The sequence below is a fragment of the Lontra canadensis genome, unplaced genomic scaffold, assembly GCF_010015895.1.
Source record: "Lontra canadensis isolate GAN:19392208 unplaced genomic scaffold, GSC_riverotter_1.0 scaffold58, whole genome shotgun sequence".
NCBI lineage: Eukaryota > Metazoa > Chordata > Mammalia > Carnivora > Mustelidae > Lontra > Lontra canadensis.
The window spans coordinates 1,123,435-1,138,824 of NW_022631052.1; the positions used below are offsets into that span (position 1 = coordinate 1,123,435).

The following is a 15,390-nucleotide window of genomic DNA, read 5'->3' on the forward strand; positions in this document are numbered from 1 at the left end:
TCTTCTGTCTGATGAAGCCGGAGCAGATTTAATTACTTCTGTAGTTTGTTCCAGAACCCTGTTCTACCTGTGTAATTTTGCCCTCTCTTAAGTGGTCTCATTCTGTCGTGCCCTTTCTTTGGAGCTGGGTTTTCTCAGATGCTTCCAATTGCCATCAGATGACAGAGTGCTTTGCTCTCTCTAATGAGGGCTATTTATAGTTCGCTTTTGGAGAGCTGCGGGCCTTGTTCCCCAGACTTGCCTCCCGTGATTAGCCAGAGGTGATCTTGTGTGTGTCTGGTTGGGCCATCCATCCTGCTGTTGTTAAGTTAGGCCCAGGGACATGAGGTTTGTAAGGGCTCCCTGTGTTCTAGGAGTGCTTGGGTCTTAATCTTCTCCCCCAAAGAATTACCATCTCTGGGAATCCCCCCCTCCTCAAATTAGGTACCTCTCTTCAGAGATCTTGTAAAACATTCCCATTTTTACTTAAACCAACTCAGTGGGCCGCTTTTTGGTCTTTGAATCATTTCCAGTTTCTGATACTTGTGAGCAAACTGATGGGGCTTGGAACAAGGTTTATGGAGAAGTGGAAGGAGCAGCATTCCTTCCCCTCATTGCCTTTTTTCCCTGGGGACCCACCTCTGTGAGCGGTTGGGGCACTCTTGTACTCTATAGAGGCCCCTTTCTGCCCCTAGACAGACTCAAAAAATTGGGGAGTGGTCTACTTTAGGAAGGAAATGTTATTGTCTCTTGCATTCCCCTTGACCTTCCTGCATCCCATAGAGGAGGGCCTCTGAACAGTGAGGGCTACATGGGTCCCAGGTCCCCATGCTGGGATCAGGCACATGAGGCTAGGTCAGGACAGAGCCCACCTGGGAATGGCCATGCCCGCTAACAGAGACACTCCTCTCACTCTGTGCCTGTCCGGCCCTCTGAGGGCACGTGCTCACCTCTAACGAGACTGTGATTTTGCTTGGCTCCTCCACCACCCCCACCAGGAAGGCCCAGGAAGAGATGATTTCAGAACTCAGGCAACAGAAGTTCTACCTGGAGACACAGGCAGGGAAGCTGGAGGCCCAGAACCGAAAGCTGGAGGAGCAGCTGGAGAAAATCAGCCACCAAGACCACAGTGACAAGAATCGGCTGCTGGAGCTGGAGACAAGGTTGAGGGAGGTAAGAGTGAGGGGCCCTTGCCCAGGAGGACTCGCTGGGGGTCGGGGGCCCTGAAACCTGCCAGGTGTCAAGCATCCATCAGCATATACCCAGGAGGCAACGTGCGTGGTGGTGAAGCGTGCAGACCGGGCCACCTTGATCTGGGGGAGGATTCCACTGCTATTTCTTGCAAGTACTATGACCTTGGGCAGCCTACCCTCTCTCCGTGCTTCCGTTTCCTCATTGGCCAAATGGCTGCAGTGAGGAAGCTCCCTCTGAGGGTCACATGAGGATAATGTACATCGGTGCCTTTGTGAAACTTGGGGGGGCAGAGTGATTCCTCCCTCATCCGGATTTAGCATGGGCCACGTGCCTGAGTCCATGCTCGGGCTTTAGTGCCTGGGGGCCTGCTGACAGTGGCAGTGGTCTCCTAGTGGAAGAGGAAGAGACAAATCACAATTTTTTTTTTAAGATTTCATTTGTTTATTTGACAGACAGAGATCACAAGTAGCCGGAGAGGCAGGCAGAGAGAGAAGAGGAAGCAGGCTTCCCGCTGAGCAGAGAGCCCGATGCGGGGCTCGATCCCAGGACCCTGGGATCATGACCCTAGCCAAAGGCAGAGGCTTAACCCACTGAGCCACCCAGACGCCCTGAGACAAATCACAATTTTAATGGAAGGTGGTTCTCTTCGGAGACTTAAGGAAGCTGGGAAGGTTAGCCAAGTTTTGGGGAGGAAAATTTGGCACATTTGGTTGCAGACACGTGTACTCACTGAGTATTCATTAAATGCCTGCGGTGTGCTGGGCAGTAGCCTGGCTCCGTGGTGGCAATAAGACAGACCCCATCCTTGATGCTGGGGGCTGTTGCCTAGCGCGCAGGGTTAGCTGGCTGGACAGAGGAGACTGGGAGAGCGGTTGCCGGAAGTGCGACATCCCAGCTAGGTGGGAAGACAGCGCCCACAGCCTAGGGGGTACTGGTCAGGGATTTGTGACGGAATTCTTCAAAGAGCACATGGTCTCTCGTAAAGGAAGAGACTGAAGCACGCAGAGGTCTGAGGGCTAAACTTGGTTTAGCCCGTGGTTCTTGTGCTGGAGTGTGAAAATGAGGCCAGTCCTCCAAAGGACAGGAAGAAACCAAAACAGATGCATTGTCTCGTGTGTTTCAGGGCCGGTCCAGGTATAGACCCTCTGTCAGGATCATCTGGTTTGTCTGTTGAAAGGCAGATTCCTGGGCCTCTTCCTCTCTCAGCATTTTTGAATGAACTAGGATGTGGGGGGATGAGGGGAGCAGGGATCTGCCTTTTGAAAAATCTCCGGGTGGTTCTCATACTCCCACAACGGTGATTCTGTTCTGGGTTGTCCAAAAGCCTTAGGTGGTGGTTTCAGTTTTATTATCCAGCCTATATTTTTACTGTTCAGTAAGTTTAACAACATTTCCCCGTAGTGTCAGCCTTAAGAGTGTGAGTGTAAATAACTCTGATTTCTTTGAGCGTGGGAACACCGACTAGCTGTTTTGCCTTCCCTTCCCACAAACGTCTCTCTTAGCTCGGCACCTGCCCTGCATCTGTCGCTCATCTGGGCAGCTAAAATGCCCCTGGGGGAGCAAGTTGTTTTTTTTCCTCTTGAATCTGTACAGCTTGCCCCCCCCCCCCCCACTGCCGAGAAAGGTGGCAGAAAGTTAGAATGCTGGTAAGAAGCTCAGGACCGTCATACTCCCGGGGAGTTCTGGAGCTTAACTTTATTTTTTTTATTTTTTTTAAAGATTTTATTTATTTATTTGACAGACAGAAATCACAAGTAGACAGAGAGGCAGACAGAGAGAGAGAGGAGGAAGCAGGCTTCCCGCCGAGCAGAGAGCCCGATGCGGGGCTTGATCCCAGGACCCTGAGATCATGACCTGAGCTGAAGGCAGAGGCTTTAACCCACTGAGCCACCCAGGCGCCCCTGGAGCTTAACTTTAAATATAACAAGGCAGGTCCACCTTCTCTTTGCTGCCTGCTGCTCCCGAGACTGGGGACAGAGGATCAAGCCTCTGGTTTGATCCCCCTTTGAGGCTTTCCGTACCCTGTGCGTGCAGCGTGAACTCTTCCTTAGCTGGGGGCGTGGAGTTGCTCAGGTGCAGGGCTCTGGGGCCCTCCTGTCATTGCACAGCCTCATGCTCGCCCACCCCTGCACGACTCACCATCCCCTGCTACCCCTGGTTCTGCCAAGTGGCCTCAGGGGAGCTTTTCGGCTCACTGGCAGAGTCGCAGCCTGCTCCGACTGCTGGCATTTTAATAAGACAAACAGCAAGCTGTAGACTCTCAAGCCGGATTTCCTGGGTTCGAAGCCAGCCCTGCCACCGTGGAGCTGTGTGACATTTGCTCAGTCATGTACCCTGTTGGTGCCATAGCGTGCCGCTGTGTAGGGTGGCAGCGACAGTGGCGCCTCCCTCTCTGGCTTGTTATGAAGGTGGAATGAGCTGAAAGAGTGCCTGGCGCCTTGGGAGCGAGGACTGCCATGGCAGCTGTCGTGTCGCCGCCATTGTCGCTAGTGGGAGAGCGCAGCCTTGGCTTCAGCTGCCACTGATTGGCCAAGGGCTCCCAGAGATTGCCTTTCTCATGGGTCCTGACCCATTGTCCCAGTAGACGTTAGACACCTCCACCTGGGTGTCTCCCTTGCTGCTCAAGTTCAGTATGTCAGCAGGAATTTCCTACCTTTCTTCTTAGACTGGCTCTTCCTCTCGTGTTCCCTGGCGTAGCAGAGGTCTCCCTGCGCAGTTCGTCCGGCCAGAAGCTCAGGTGTCGCCTTCTGTCCTTTGTCTCTTGCCCCACCTCAAATTAATCCCAAATCCTGTTGGTTCTCTAGGCCTAATCTTTTGTCTTTTATAAGTCCTTGTTCTCTTCACCCTTATAGCTTTTGGGACTTGGGTGTCACCTTTTCCAGGGACCCTTCTCTGACCCTCCAAAATGGGATGGAACATCTCCTTTGTGTCCTCAGGGCCTTGTGTATTTAGGTCATCACGTTGTGTACCTGTTGGCAGCCCCTGTTCGACAGTGAGCAGGTACCTCTTATTTGCTTGACATCCCCAATGACTGGCACAGAGTCCGGTTGCCAGAACAGCCTTATCGGTGTTGGTTATGTCAACAGGGTCTCCCTCAGCTCCATGCCTTTGGATGTCTTGGTTCCTCTGCTTGGAATTTTCTTTCCTATTTGCTGGTTTGGCTCCTAGAAATTCTTCAAAAAACACATGCAGTGTTGTTCCCTCCTTTACCCTCCACTGTCTTCCCACTACATCCCCACATTTTCTGACTCTTACACTTGACCACGTATATGGAAATGGTTGGTTTTCACTTTTCCTCCAGCTCAAGGGCAGAAACTGTCTTTCATCTTCAAATTCCTTTTTATATGGAAGTTGCTGAGTACATTTTTCTTGAATGGATGAAACATCGAGTAGATAGAAGGACAGATGGGCAGATGGGGGGAAGAATTATTCCTTCATAATGTGACATTAATGTGGGCTACCTAATTAGAAGAAATCAGAGCAGGAGTATATATGTATGTATGTATTTAAAGATTTATTTGACACACACACACAGGGAGAGAGAGAGAGAGAAGTGCATGCTCAAGGAGAGGGGCAAAAGAAGAGAATCTTCAAGGAGACTCTCCATTGAGCACAGGGCCTGACCCAGGGTTATATCCTATGACCCATGAGATCATGACATGAGCCAAAACCAAGAGTCAGATGCTTAACCAACTGAGCCACCCGGCTACTCCAGAGCAGGAACACTTAAAATAAATTAGAACTTTCATCCCAATCGTAAAGAGGTCCCTATTACCAATATGATGTCATTTATGGACATTTACTTTTAAATGCTTTTCTAGTAAGTATAATTGGCACAATTTGCACTCGGGATTCTTGGGTGGTTTTTCCTCTGAAGCTTCCCCAGACCTTTGAAAGTTCGGTTTGTACAGCCATTCTCTTACACGTTCTTGCTCCCGGTCATTTCTGAGACTCCTAAAGTCAGATCAGTTTTACAGCAGATTCGCTTATCTCCGTCGCAGCCGGGCGCTGGGAATTTGAATCCATGATGACACTGAAGATGCGAGTTGAACGGCCTGTTGTGTCTCGGCTAGCCAGGGTCAGCTCGTCTGACTAGTGAGCTGCATTGTCTCTAGCTGGGGTCCACTGAGCATTCGTGTGTGTCTCTCCCTGCCCCTCTCAGGTCAGTCTAGAGCACGAGGAGCAGAAGCTGGAGCTAAAGCGCCAGCTCACAGAGCTGCAGCTCTCGCTGCAGGAGCGCGAGTCCCAGCTGACTGCCCTGCAGGCGGCCCGGGCAGCCCTGGAGAGCCAGCTGCGCCAGGCCAAGACAGAACTGGAAGAGACGACGGCAGAAGCGGAAGAGGAGATCCAGGCGCTCACGGTAGGTCTGCGGACAGGTCCCTCCAGGCTCCTCCAGACCTCAGTTGGGACGAGTGTGGCACCGAGGAGATGTGCTCACTCAGAGAAATCCCAAGACAGAAAATCTCCCCAGAGATGCTTACAGGCCAGAAAACTGGCTTTCCTGAGAATTCTCCTTCGTGAGAATTAGCGTTAACCTCTGACCTTTCCTTAGCATGTTGGAAAAGTCCCTCCTTTCTTTAGGTATCTTCCCTCTTTGAAAAATAATTGTCATTAAATTTAAAATTTTAGTTTGAACCAGAGGTCATTTACCTGAATCTTCTGCTTACTTTTCAGTGATCATTAAAAAAATAATAGTCTTATATCTTTGAGTCTTCTTCCTACCACATTTCTATTTTTGTACTGGTTAACCTCGTTTGCATTACTTTTTTTTTTTTTTAAGCTGTAAATTCTCCTTCAAGTCTTACGTATGCATCTAGTATGTTCTGGATGGAAAAGATTGTTCTGAATGAGAGATTCTTTTCTCTAAGAAGGACCTGGTTTCTTTGCTCTTTCTGAGACTGTGGTTTAAAGAAGTAGAACTTGGTGGGTAGGCGAGGGTGTCCCTGGATTTAGACCTTGGTTCTTTCTGGAAGTCTAAAAATATGACTTTGTCAGTTTCCCATAGTTGATCCCTCTCATGGGGACCGACCCAGGCTAACAAAACTGACAATCTTACTTATAAAATGACAACTTAACAACTCACAGTGGAAAATACAACCACCAAGTTGACTGGGATGCTATGGCTGGCTCATCTTCCCAATTTTTTTTGTCCTTCAGAGAAGTCTCCTTAAAAACCTCATTTCCCTTGGAAGGCTGCTTGGTGGACCTGGACTCGGCACAGAAAACCGAATGAGTCTAATGGCTAGTAGCAGCCAAGCAGATCCATTGCTAATAGTAACACAGTGTACTTGCCAAGTGGATAGGCACAGTCATGCCTGCTGGTCAGGGTACCCTCTTCCGTGGGCAGGGCACAATGCAGCTGATTGGGTTTTGTGTTTTCTAAAATGAGGTACCTAGGTGGGGTATTCACTCTGATTCATCTTGGATACGGTCCTCATTTCCATCAGTGAACATCTCTAAGCATGTAGAGTGGGGTTACTTCTACAGATGGCCGTGAACAGTCGTTGCTTATGATTTATCCTGTTCAAAAGTAATGCATATGTATGTATGTTTTAAAAATGGTCTTATTCTTAGAAGTTACCTCCCAGTGTTGGTTTCGGGAAGCCCGTTATCTGAACTGACTGGGAGCATGATCTCAGTGCCAGGGTCTTTATGGACTAGTCTAGAACACAGAGGCTTCCAGGATTCTGGGATACAGGGTCATTCCGAAGGCGCAAGTGCATCTTTGATTGTCCAGGACTTATGCCAAGGTCTGTTATTGATCGCAACCTTAATTCCTCAGTGAGTACACTCACTGTGTGCTATGCCATGAGCCCCCAATACATAGTTTGGAAAAGAATCAGTCACGATATCTCTTTATTTATCCTCTGCCTTGTATCTTTCCAAACTGTTCTGAATCCATTTCGAAACAAAACAGTATAACAAGATAAAATAAGAAGGAAAAGGCCAAGAGAAAATAAGTCTAGAGAAGAAAAATATGGAGATAGGAATGAAATGAATATAAAAGAATACATGCCAAGAAGGCGTATGTGCTTTCTGGAATTGGGTGGATGGGCAGAGGGACAGCCAGATAGCATTTCTTAGCTGCTTAAGGAGGCATCTAAAATCCAGCTACTATTAAACTGAATGCTCTGTATACTAATATCTTCTCCCCCTGTCCAAACCAGCCACTCTCTGAAAGAAGGAGACATCACTAATCTTATCCATACTTAATGAGTCCTTGCCAGGTGCCTAGTGCTGTGTCTTTAGCCTTTTCTCCCCTGGGGGTTGGCCTGTAATCCCTCAAATCCTTTTACTTCCCAGCAGAAGAGAAGGACACATTTATCTCACTGCTCTGTTGGAGTTGGGAGGGAGGGCGGTCGGCATGCATCTTATCCTGCCCATTCAGAATGAGGAGGATATAAAATAGAGCATGTGTCACTGCTGTTTATCTGTGGGGAAATTAGTCTTTAAATCCTGTCTTGCTGCTGGTTGGAATGTGCTGTGTCTAATGGCTGCTGGAAGCCTTCACAGCAGCAAGTCACGACTTAATTTAGTCCGATGAGATCACTGCCTCAGAGCATCTTCTTATGAAAAAAATAAAGAAACAAACCTCCCTGAGTCTAGAAACTAGGGCCCTACCACTCTTGCAGATGAAGATGCCTGGGAAAATAGGGCTTTTTCAAAGGGATGGCAGGAAAAAAAAAAAAGCCTCATTGCAGTTTTGTAACTTGTCATGCAAGAATCCAAATCCCATATCAACTTGCCTCAGCCCAGTTTTGAGGCTGTGGGTTTTCCTCTCCCCTCCCTTTGATTCTGTTTTATAAACCTGGTTATGGATTGCATGCAGCTGAATGGCTTTGTTGAATTTGTGCTGGAGACTTTATTCTTTTGAGTGAAAGAGGACATGGCCACAGGTGCGGTACCCTGACTCTGTCTTATTGTTCAGGCCCCACAGAAGCATCTGCCGTATTAAATCAGGTGGATCTAGAATGATCGAGGAGGTTTGCGAACTTCGTAGCAGGCTGATATATCATTTAAAAGGAATGAATAGTCAAATGGGCTATTACTGCTGAATTTTAAGAGGCTGTCATCTCCTAGCCAGGGGAGGGAGCACTTACTCTGGCCTCTGCCCCTGGAGCAATTAGATGGAGCACAGTTCAGTCAATGGTCTCCATTGAAGAAGGGTGCCTGGGCCCACTGGGAAGCCACTTGTGGTCTCCTTGATGTTTTCTTGCTACCCACTCGCGTCCGTTGTGTTTGCCTAGAGATACACTGGCCATCAAAAGCTGAGAATGAATCAAGGTGGAGGCCAACAGGAGAGTCATATTGAAACAAAATGCCAGGCCTTTACGGTGTTTCATTGCCTCTTGGTGGAAGAAAGGATTTTAAGACTCCATCCCTTTATCTAAGAAAGAGAATCTGATTCTGCACACTGTAAAGCAGACAGATGTGTGATATGATACATCACTCTGGAGGGGGGCCATAGGGTAGAGGCCCTGGGCGTAGGCTCTCTATACCAGCATGGCCCCAGGACACACTCTTCGTGTCTGGGTCCCTGCTGTCATGTTCTTTTACTGATTTGGTTAAATGATTAATGCTGAGTAACCAAGAGTCTAAAGCTAGAGACACCAACAAAAGGAACCCTCCCAGCATGGTGTGGCTGTGGGTTCACAATGTTGTCCTCTGATTTGTTAAAATCACGAGTCATGCATACTCTCATTTGTTTTACATAACTATCGATGTCTGTATTTAATTAAGCAAGCCACTGGCATGATGAACAAGATCTAAAATTAAGGCATAGGAGGTGACAGTCTTGCTTGATTACCCGCATTCACAGGGAAAGGGATGGATGTGTGGAAGCCTGAGTGTCCTAGAACCCTGATCATGAATCCCAGAAGATGGTCAGACATCTAAACATTAGTTTCCTTTCTCTGGTTCTACAGGTACTTCTCTGTCATCAAGACTGCATTATAATCCTCCTTTCTTTCTTCCTCTTATAACTCTCTTTAACATTAATGAAGACATAAGTACTCCTCAAAAAACAGTGCCTTTCCAGTGTTCAGGATGCAGCTTGTGCATTCTCCCTGACTGCCTCCCAACCCTAAGGTCAGCGGTTCTCAAAGTGAGATTGGTGGATCCCTGGGGGGTTCCCTGAATTCAGATTATTTTCATAATAATACTAATATGTCATTTGGCATTTTTCATTGTGTTAGCCTTTGCACTGATGGTGCAAAAGCAGTGTTGTTTTAAAAGAAATAAAGAGTAAAGATTTGGGAAAAAATCTCCATTTTAATTTCTAAAGTGGTAAATATAGATAAATGTAACGCACATAAACAAAAGCTCTTCAGGGTCCTTTGAAGAGTGTAAATATTTATTCTCTGTAGCACCTGATACCTAGTGAACACTCAAATATTTCATTGAGAGAATCTAAAGACTATCTTATGCATTTTACTATCTTTATACACACTATTGTGTAAACTTTAGCTTTTTTGTGCACTTGTTTCACAACGTATTTCAAAGAAACATAAGACATGTTTCTTGACATTTTCTTGCTCAGATCAGTTCAGTAATTGTTAAATGCTTATAGAATCTCTAGCAGTCATAACAGGATCTGTTCTACATTTTGTCTTTATAATTCAGAGTCAGTAATAAATCAAAAGCCAAAATGATGGTACTCCATTACATTTTACCTTCAAAGAGGATTGCCATTTGATTTCAGTGGTAGTGCGATGTTCCTACTTTGGATAAATGGTATTCATGCCCCATTAAATCAATAAATCTCTCATATTATTCTTGAGCATAAAGCAGATTGATTTGGGGGGCGGAAAATAAGAGTCTGATAAGTTATCCATAAAAATACAGGCTGATGATGTGGGGAGTTGATTCTTGATGATAACTTTTTATATATGAGTCTGTGAGTCTGTTTTTGTAACTTTTTTTTTTTTTTTAACCATTTCCCCAGTTCTCTTCATTCTTTTCTGTGGATTTATATTTCTGGTTGTCACTTTCCTTCTGCCTGAAAGACTTCCTTTACCATTTCTTACAGTGTGGGTGACAAATGCCTTCTGCTTTTGTATATCTGAAAAAGTCTTTTACTTCACCTTCATTTTTGAAGGATATTTTTGCTGGGTATAGAATTTAGGTTGACAGGTTTTGGGGTTTTGTTGTTGTTTTTTTTCCATTCAGCACTTTAAAGATGTTATTCTACTGTCTTCCAACTTGCTTTGCCCCCTCCCCTCCCCCTTCCCCCTGGTGAGGAATCTGTCTTCTCTTTGTTTCTCTATATATAACTTGTCTTTTTTCTCTGACGGGCTTTAAGCTTTTTCTCTTATTACTGGTTTTTAGCAGTTTGATAATGTGGTTAAGCTTAATTTTGTGTTTCTTGTGCTTGGGGTTCCTTGAGCTTTTTGCATTGGTGGGTTTATGGTGGCCATTATTTCTTCAAATGTCTTTTCTGTCTGACCCCTATCCTCCTCCAGGGACTCCAATTACACGCATATTAGGCAGTTCAAAGTTGTCTCACAGCACATTGATACTCTGTTCATTTTTTAAAGTCTTTCTTTCTGTGTTTCATTTTGGGTAGTTTCTGTTGCTGTGTTTTCAAGCTCAGTAGTCTTTTTTTCTTCAGCGTCTATCTGCTGTTATAAATTTATAATATTTATGGCAAAATAGATATATTAGAGGATATATCACTGCTCTAACATTTTTGACTTTAGTTGTCTTATAGACCCAACAGAGACTAGTTTTTTTTGTTTCGTTTTTTTAAAGAGAAGAATCACTTTTTCCCGTGCCTCAAATTAAATTCTTCTTTGGACTTCCATAGCTAAGCTGTGGTGCCACAGCCCAACCTGTCTCTCAAGTTACATATGTTTTTGAGGGCATCATTTTCCCTTCATTTTCTAATATCTGTAGCAAGTCTTATTACATGTGCTTCCAAAAGAGATCTCATTTCCATCCACTTCTCTCCATCTTTTGCCACCATCCTACTCCAAGCCACCATCATCTCCTCCTTGAATGACAGCAACAACCTCTTCAGTATTTCCCTGTTCCTTTCTACCTTCAGTCCTATTTTGATCTGTTCTTCTTACAGCATTCAAAAAATGACAATCAGATCATTTCACTCTACTTCTCAGAATCTCCTTTGGCTTCCAATTAATGGTATTTTGCTTGAAACCCAAACTCCATTCCGGGCATTTAAGATTCTTGGTCCCTGCCTGCCTCTCTACCATCATCTTGGGCGGCTTTTTCCTTCTTTTACTGTGCTTTAGCCAAAAATTGTTTGACAGCTACCCACCCAAAATACGTTTACCTTACAATCTAATACAGGGGAGCATCTATATACTCTACTTCATTGATTCTAAGGTTTTTAAAATCAGGATGCATCTTACAGTCATATCTGGTATATGACTCTCTAGTCATGTGGACATAAAGACATGTGGACATGTCACAGTTTGGTCAACAGCACCTTGTTTTACTTAATGTCACAGTTTGGTCAATAGCACCTTGTTTTACTTAATGTCACATAAAATTGCCATGGCTTACAATTGACAGCATCCTAAATCTGATGAATTATGGTATTTGAAACAAAAGTTTCCTATAACAATACTTCACTATCTAGGGCACATCTGCATCCCACTGTTTTCTGTTCTATTCTGTTTATTCCATTTCATTGACTAAAAACAAAACAAAAAAGAAAAAAAAAAACCCATTTGTCACGCTTGCCCTTGGGTCATAGCTTGAAGTTTGAAAGCTCTGCTGTAGCCATTCAGCCCCCCCCCCTTTTTTTTAATCAAATTACGAAACCCTTTCTTTCTTCGAAGATATTTGCCCTCTGCCTTTTCCTGTTCTTTGTATGGCTGACTCCTCCTCATATTATGGGTGTCAGTGTAAGTGTCACCTCTTCAGAGAAGCCCTCCTTGATTACCCGTAAGGTCCTTTCCACCCCTCTTATCCTTTTTTCTTGTAACTTGTTTGTTTCTTTCGTAGCATTTGTCACTGTTTGTAGTCATGCCCTTGTTAACTTTCTCTCATTCCCCACTGAATGATGGTAATTCCACCTATGCTGTATGGCACCAGAGGGTCTGGCCTATCAGGTGCACTCAGAAAGTCCTTGAATATCCGCTGAACATTCTGAAATGCTGCAGTTTCAGAGCAGCTTTGCTTTGGAGAAGGCCTTCTTACTTGAAGGTCAATGTCAGGTTTCTGAATCTCAGCAGCTTTTGATTAACAACAAAAAAGTCCCTGTTTGTCTTGGCTCTTGTCCTGTGTGTGTGTGTGTGTGTGTGTGTGTGTCTGCGTGCATGTGTGTGTCTCTCAAGGAGTAGGCTAGGGGGGGCCAACTGGAAGGAAGAGGGAAAGGTTAAGAACGGGGAATAAACAAAGGAACAAGAGTAAAAACTATCTCCTTGAATTTCTTCTTCTTTTTTTTACAAAGCCCCTGGGCATTAATATGAATGTTAAGATATTTGTACAGGGTATGCATGTGTGGTCTAAGTAGTCAAGTGTTATCATATATTCCTGTAACTTTAATTTCTGATGTTGGACGTGACTTAATTAATTAGTTCTTTGAAAACCAGATGTTTGGGCAGCTGCAACAACCTTCTTGGCTTTCTAGGTAAATTTCTCTTTTCTTTATAAAACCCAAGCATGTAGAATTGTTTCCTACACTATGAAAAATTTCTAATCGACTCCTTACCTTTTAGGCACATAGAGATGAAATCCAACGCAAATTTGATGCCCTTCGTAACAGCTGTACTGTAAGTATTAAATCTAAAGGTGATTAAAATAACACGAGACTAAAAACCGAGAGGGAAGAGCGAGCATCTCTTATAACATCAACTGACTCTTACAGACTTTCAGCCTGAAGCACACAATGGGGTCAAACTGATTTGGAGTTCCTGAGCCCCAGCTAATGCCAGTTTCTTGGGTTCCTGCCAGTTTAAAAAATTCTAAACCATTCTTTATGTTTGGGGAGGGATGGTTGAAAAGGTGGAAATGGTTCTCACTGCATAGGCTTCAGTAGCTGCAACAAAAGTCCCAAGGCAGCTCCCTCTGCCGCCCCAGTGTTAAAGGTTCCAAGGCTGGTCCCAGCTAGACGCTGTGCAGACGCTGGGGGTGGTTGCCTCGCAAGGCTTCTCCAGCCTGCTGCTGGAGAAGTTCTGTGGACCTAGAAATTTTAACTTCCTACTGGGCAAAATGAAACTCTATGGCTCTTTGGGAGATGTCATTTACATGGAGAGAATTAAATTCTGTTAGCGGAGAAGCATCATACACAGGTTATATGATGGGGTAGGGTCAGCGGGAGCTCACTCTGTTTCCCATTAGAACAAAGGACTGAAATAGGCCCCCTTTCAGAAGACAGGTTGTTACCCTATTCATGGTTCCACCTCCTTTCTTTGGTACTTTCATGGCTTTATTACCTTCTTAGTCCTCAGTGAACTTGTCTCCATTTGTGTTATTTGTATCTGTGAATTTCCAGAAACAACCCCACCATACTCCCCACATAAGTCTTTTATTGTCTTGTAATGAACTCTTTCTTTCCTCTTCACCTCTTATAAATGGGACATTAAGTCTTAAGAGTGTATGCTTTCCCCCCTTAATTTAGTTGCAAAAATCCACACTGTAAAATGCATAAAGTGCACTAATCTTATGGGTACAATTCAATGAAGTTCTTACACCGTATAGACAACTGTGTAGCCACCACATAGATCAAGATCCAGAACATTTTCATGTCCCCTTCTTATCAGCATCCTTTGCCCAAAGGGTGACCACAGTTCTGACCTCTGATACCAGAGATCAGTTTGGCCTGTTCTTGAACTTCAGACAAATGGCATCGTGGAGGGTATGCTTTCTTGGGCTTAGCTTTTTTTGACTTGAGATGTCTGTGGCGTTTGTCCATGTGGTGGAGTCTGTCAAGAATCTGTTTCTTTTCATTAATTATGATGTAGTGTTGTCCCTGGACACATAGAACTGGAGTTTATCAGTTCTACTGCTGGTGGGATTCAAACTGCTGCCGTAAGGAACACAGCTGTCAGGAAGCACCATTGCATGAGTCCTTTGGTGGCCATAAGCACCTGTTTCTGATGCACATATACCCAAAAGTGGGGTAGCTAGTAGGTCACGAGATATGCCTCTGTTTGACTCTAGCAGGTACCCGGCGGATGGATTTTTGGTCAGTATTTCCCGGTGCTGATGGCTGCCTCAGCGGTAGGCCCACCTTACAATTGTCTCCCAGTGTCCTCCATTCTGCCTCTCTTCCTTGAGAAGCTGATGTGTTCTGTTGCTATACTCTTGGGCCCCCACTTTTTCAGTATCTTACTGTCTCTTTCTTTTTTTTTTTAATGCACGAGTTATTTGCTTATATTACTTACATGCTCATAAATGATCACTGAATAAAACATAGTTCATTTTATGACCGTGATTTTTTTTTATATTACTATTTTTTCCTAAAATAAACTTGGATACGTTTTAAATGTGTACATCGTTAATCCTTCATCTGGAGTTTTCTCTTTTTTTAGTCTTTTGGCATAACAGTTTTTTTTTTAATTGAAGTATAGTTGATACACAATATTACATTAGTTTTTGGTCTATAACATAGTGATTCAACAACTCTATGTATTATGCTAGGCTCACCACAAGTATAGTTACCATCTGTCACCATACGATGCGTGATAATCCCATTGACTATATTCCCTATGCTGTACTTCTCATCCCTGTGACTTAATCATCCCAGAACTGGAAGTCTGTATCTTCCATTCCCTTTTGCCTATTTTACCCATCCCTCCACCACCCCTCCCTTTCTGGCAACCATCAGTTCTCTGTATTTGTGGGTCTGCTTCTGCTTTTGGTTTGTTCGTTTGTTCATTTGTTTTGTTTTTTAGATTCCACATGTAAGTGAAATCATGTGGTACTTGTCTATCTCTGTCTGACTTACTTCGCTTAGCATAATACCCTCGAGGTCAATCCATGTTGTCACAAATGGCACAATCTCATCCTTTCTACATGGCTGAGTAATATTCCGAGTGTGTGTATGTGTGTGTGTGTGTGTGTGAATTTCTCATTTTCATAAGAGCTTTTTTAAGAAACATTTTTATAGCTTTATTGAGGTTATACTTGAAGTACAGTAACTTCAAGAGTTTTGAAATGTGTACACAGTTGTGAAACCAGTAAGACAATCAAAATAATGAACATATCTGTTACTCTCAAATGTTTCCATCTGCCTCTTGGTAATCCTCC

The 15,390-nt window shown here is 44.4% G+C and overlaps 1 protein-coding gene across 1 annotated transcript in view; it reads left to right on the forward strand.

The window, feature by feature from the left end:
• Window positions 1–15,390, forward strand: part of CIT (citron rho-interacting serine/threonine kinase) — a 162,176-nt gene that overhangs the window by 100,133 nt on the left and 46,653 nt on the right. Inside the window, 3 exon segments of the mRNA XM_032876169.1 lie at window positions 978–1,152; window positions 5,336–5,533; window positions 12,858–12,911. Coding sequence (XP_032732060.1) covers window positions 978–1,152; window positions 5,336–5,533; window positions 12,858–12,911 — 427 coding nt within the window.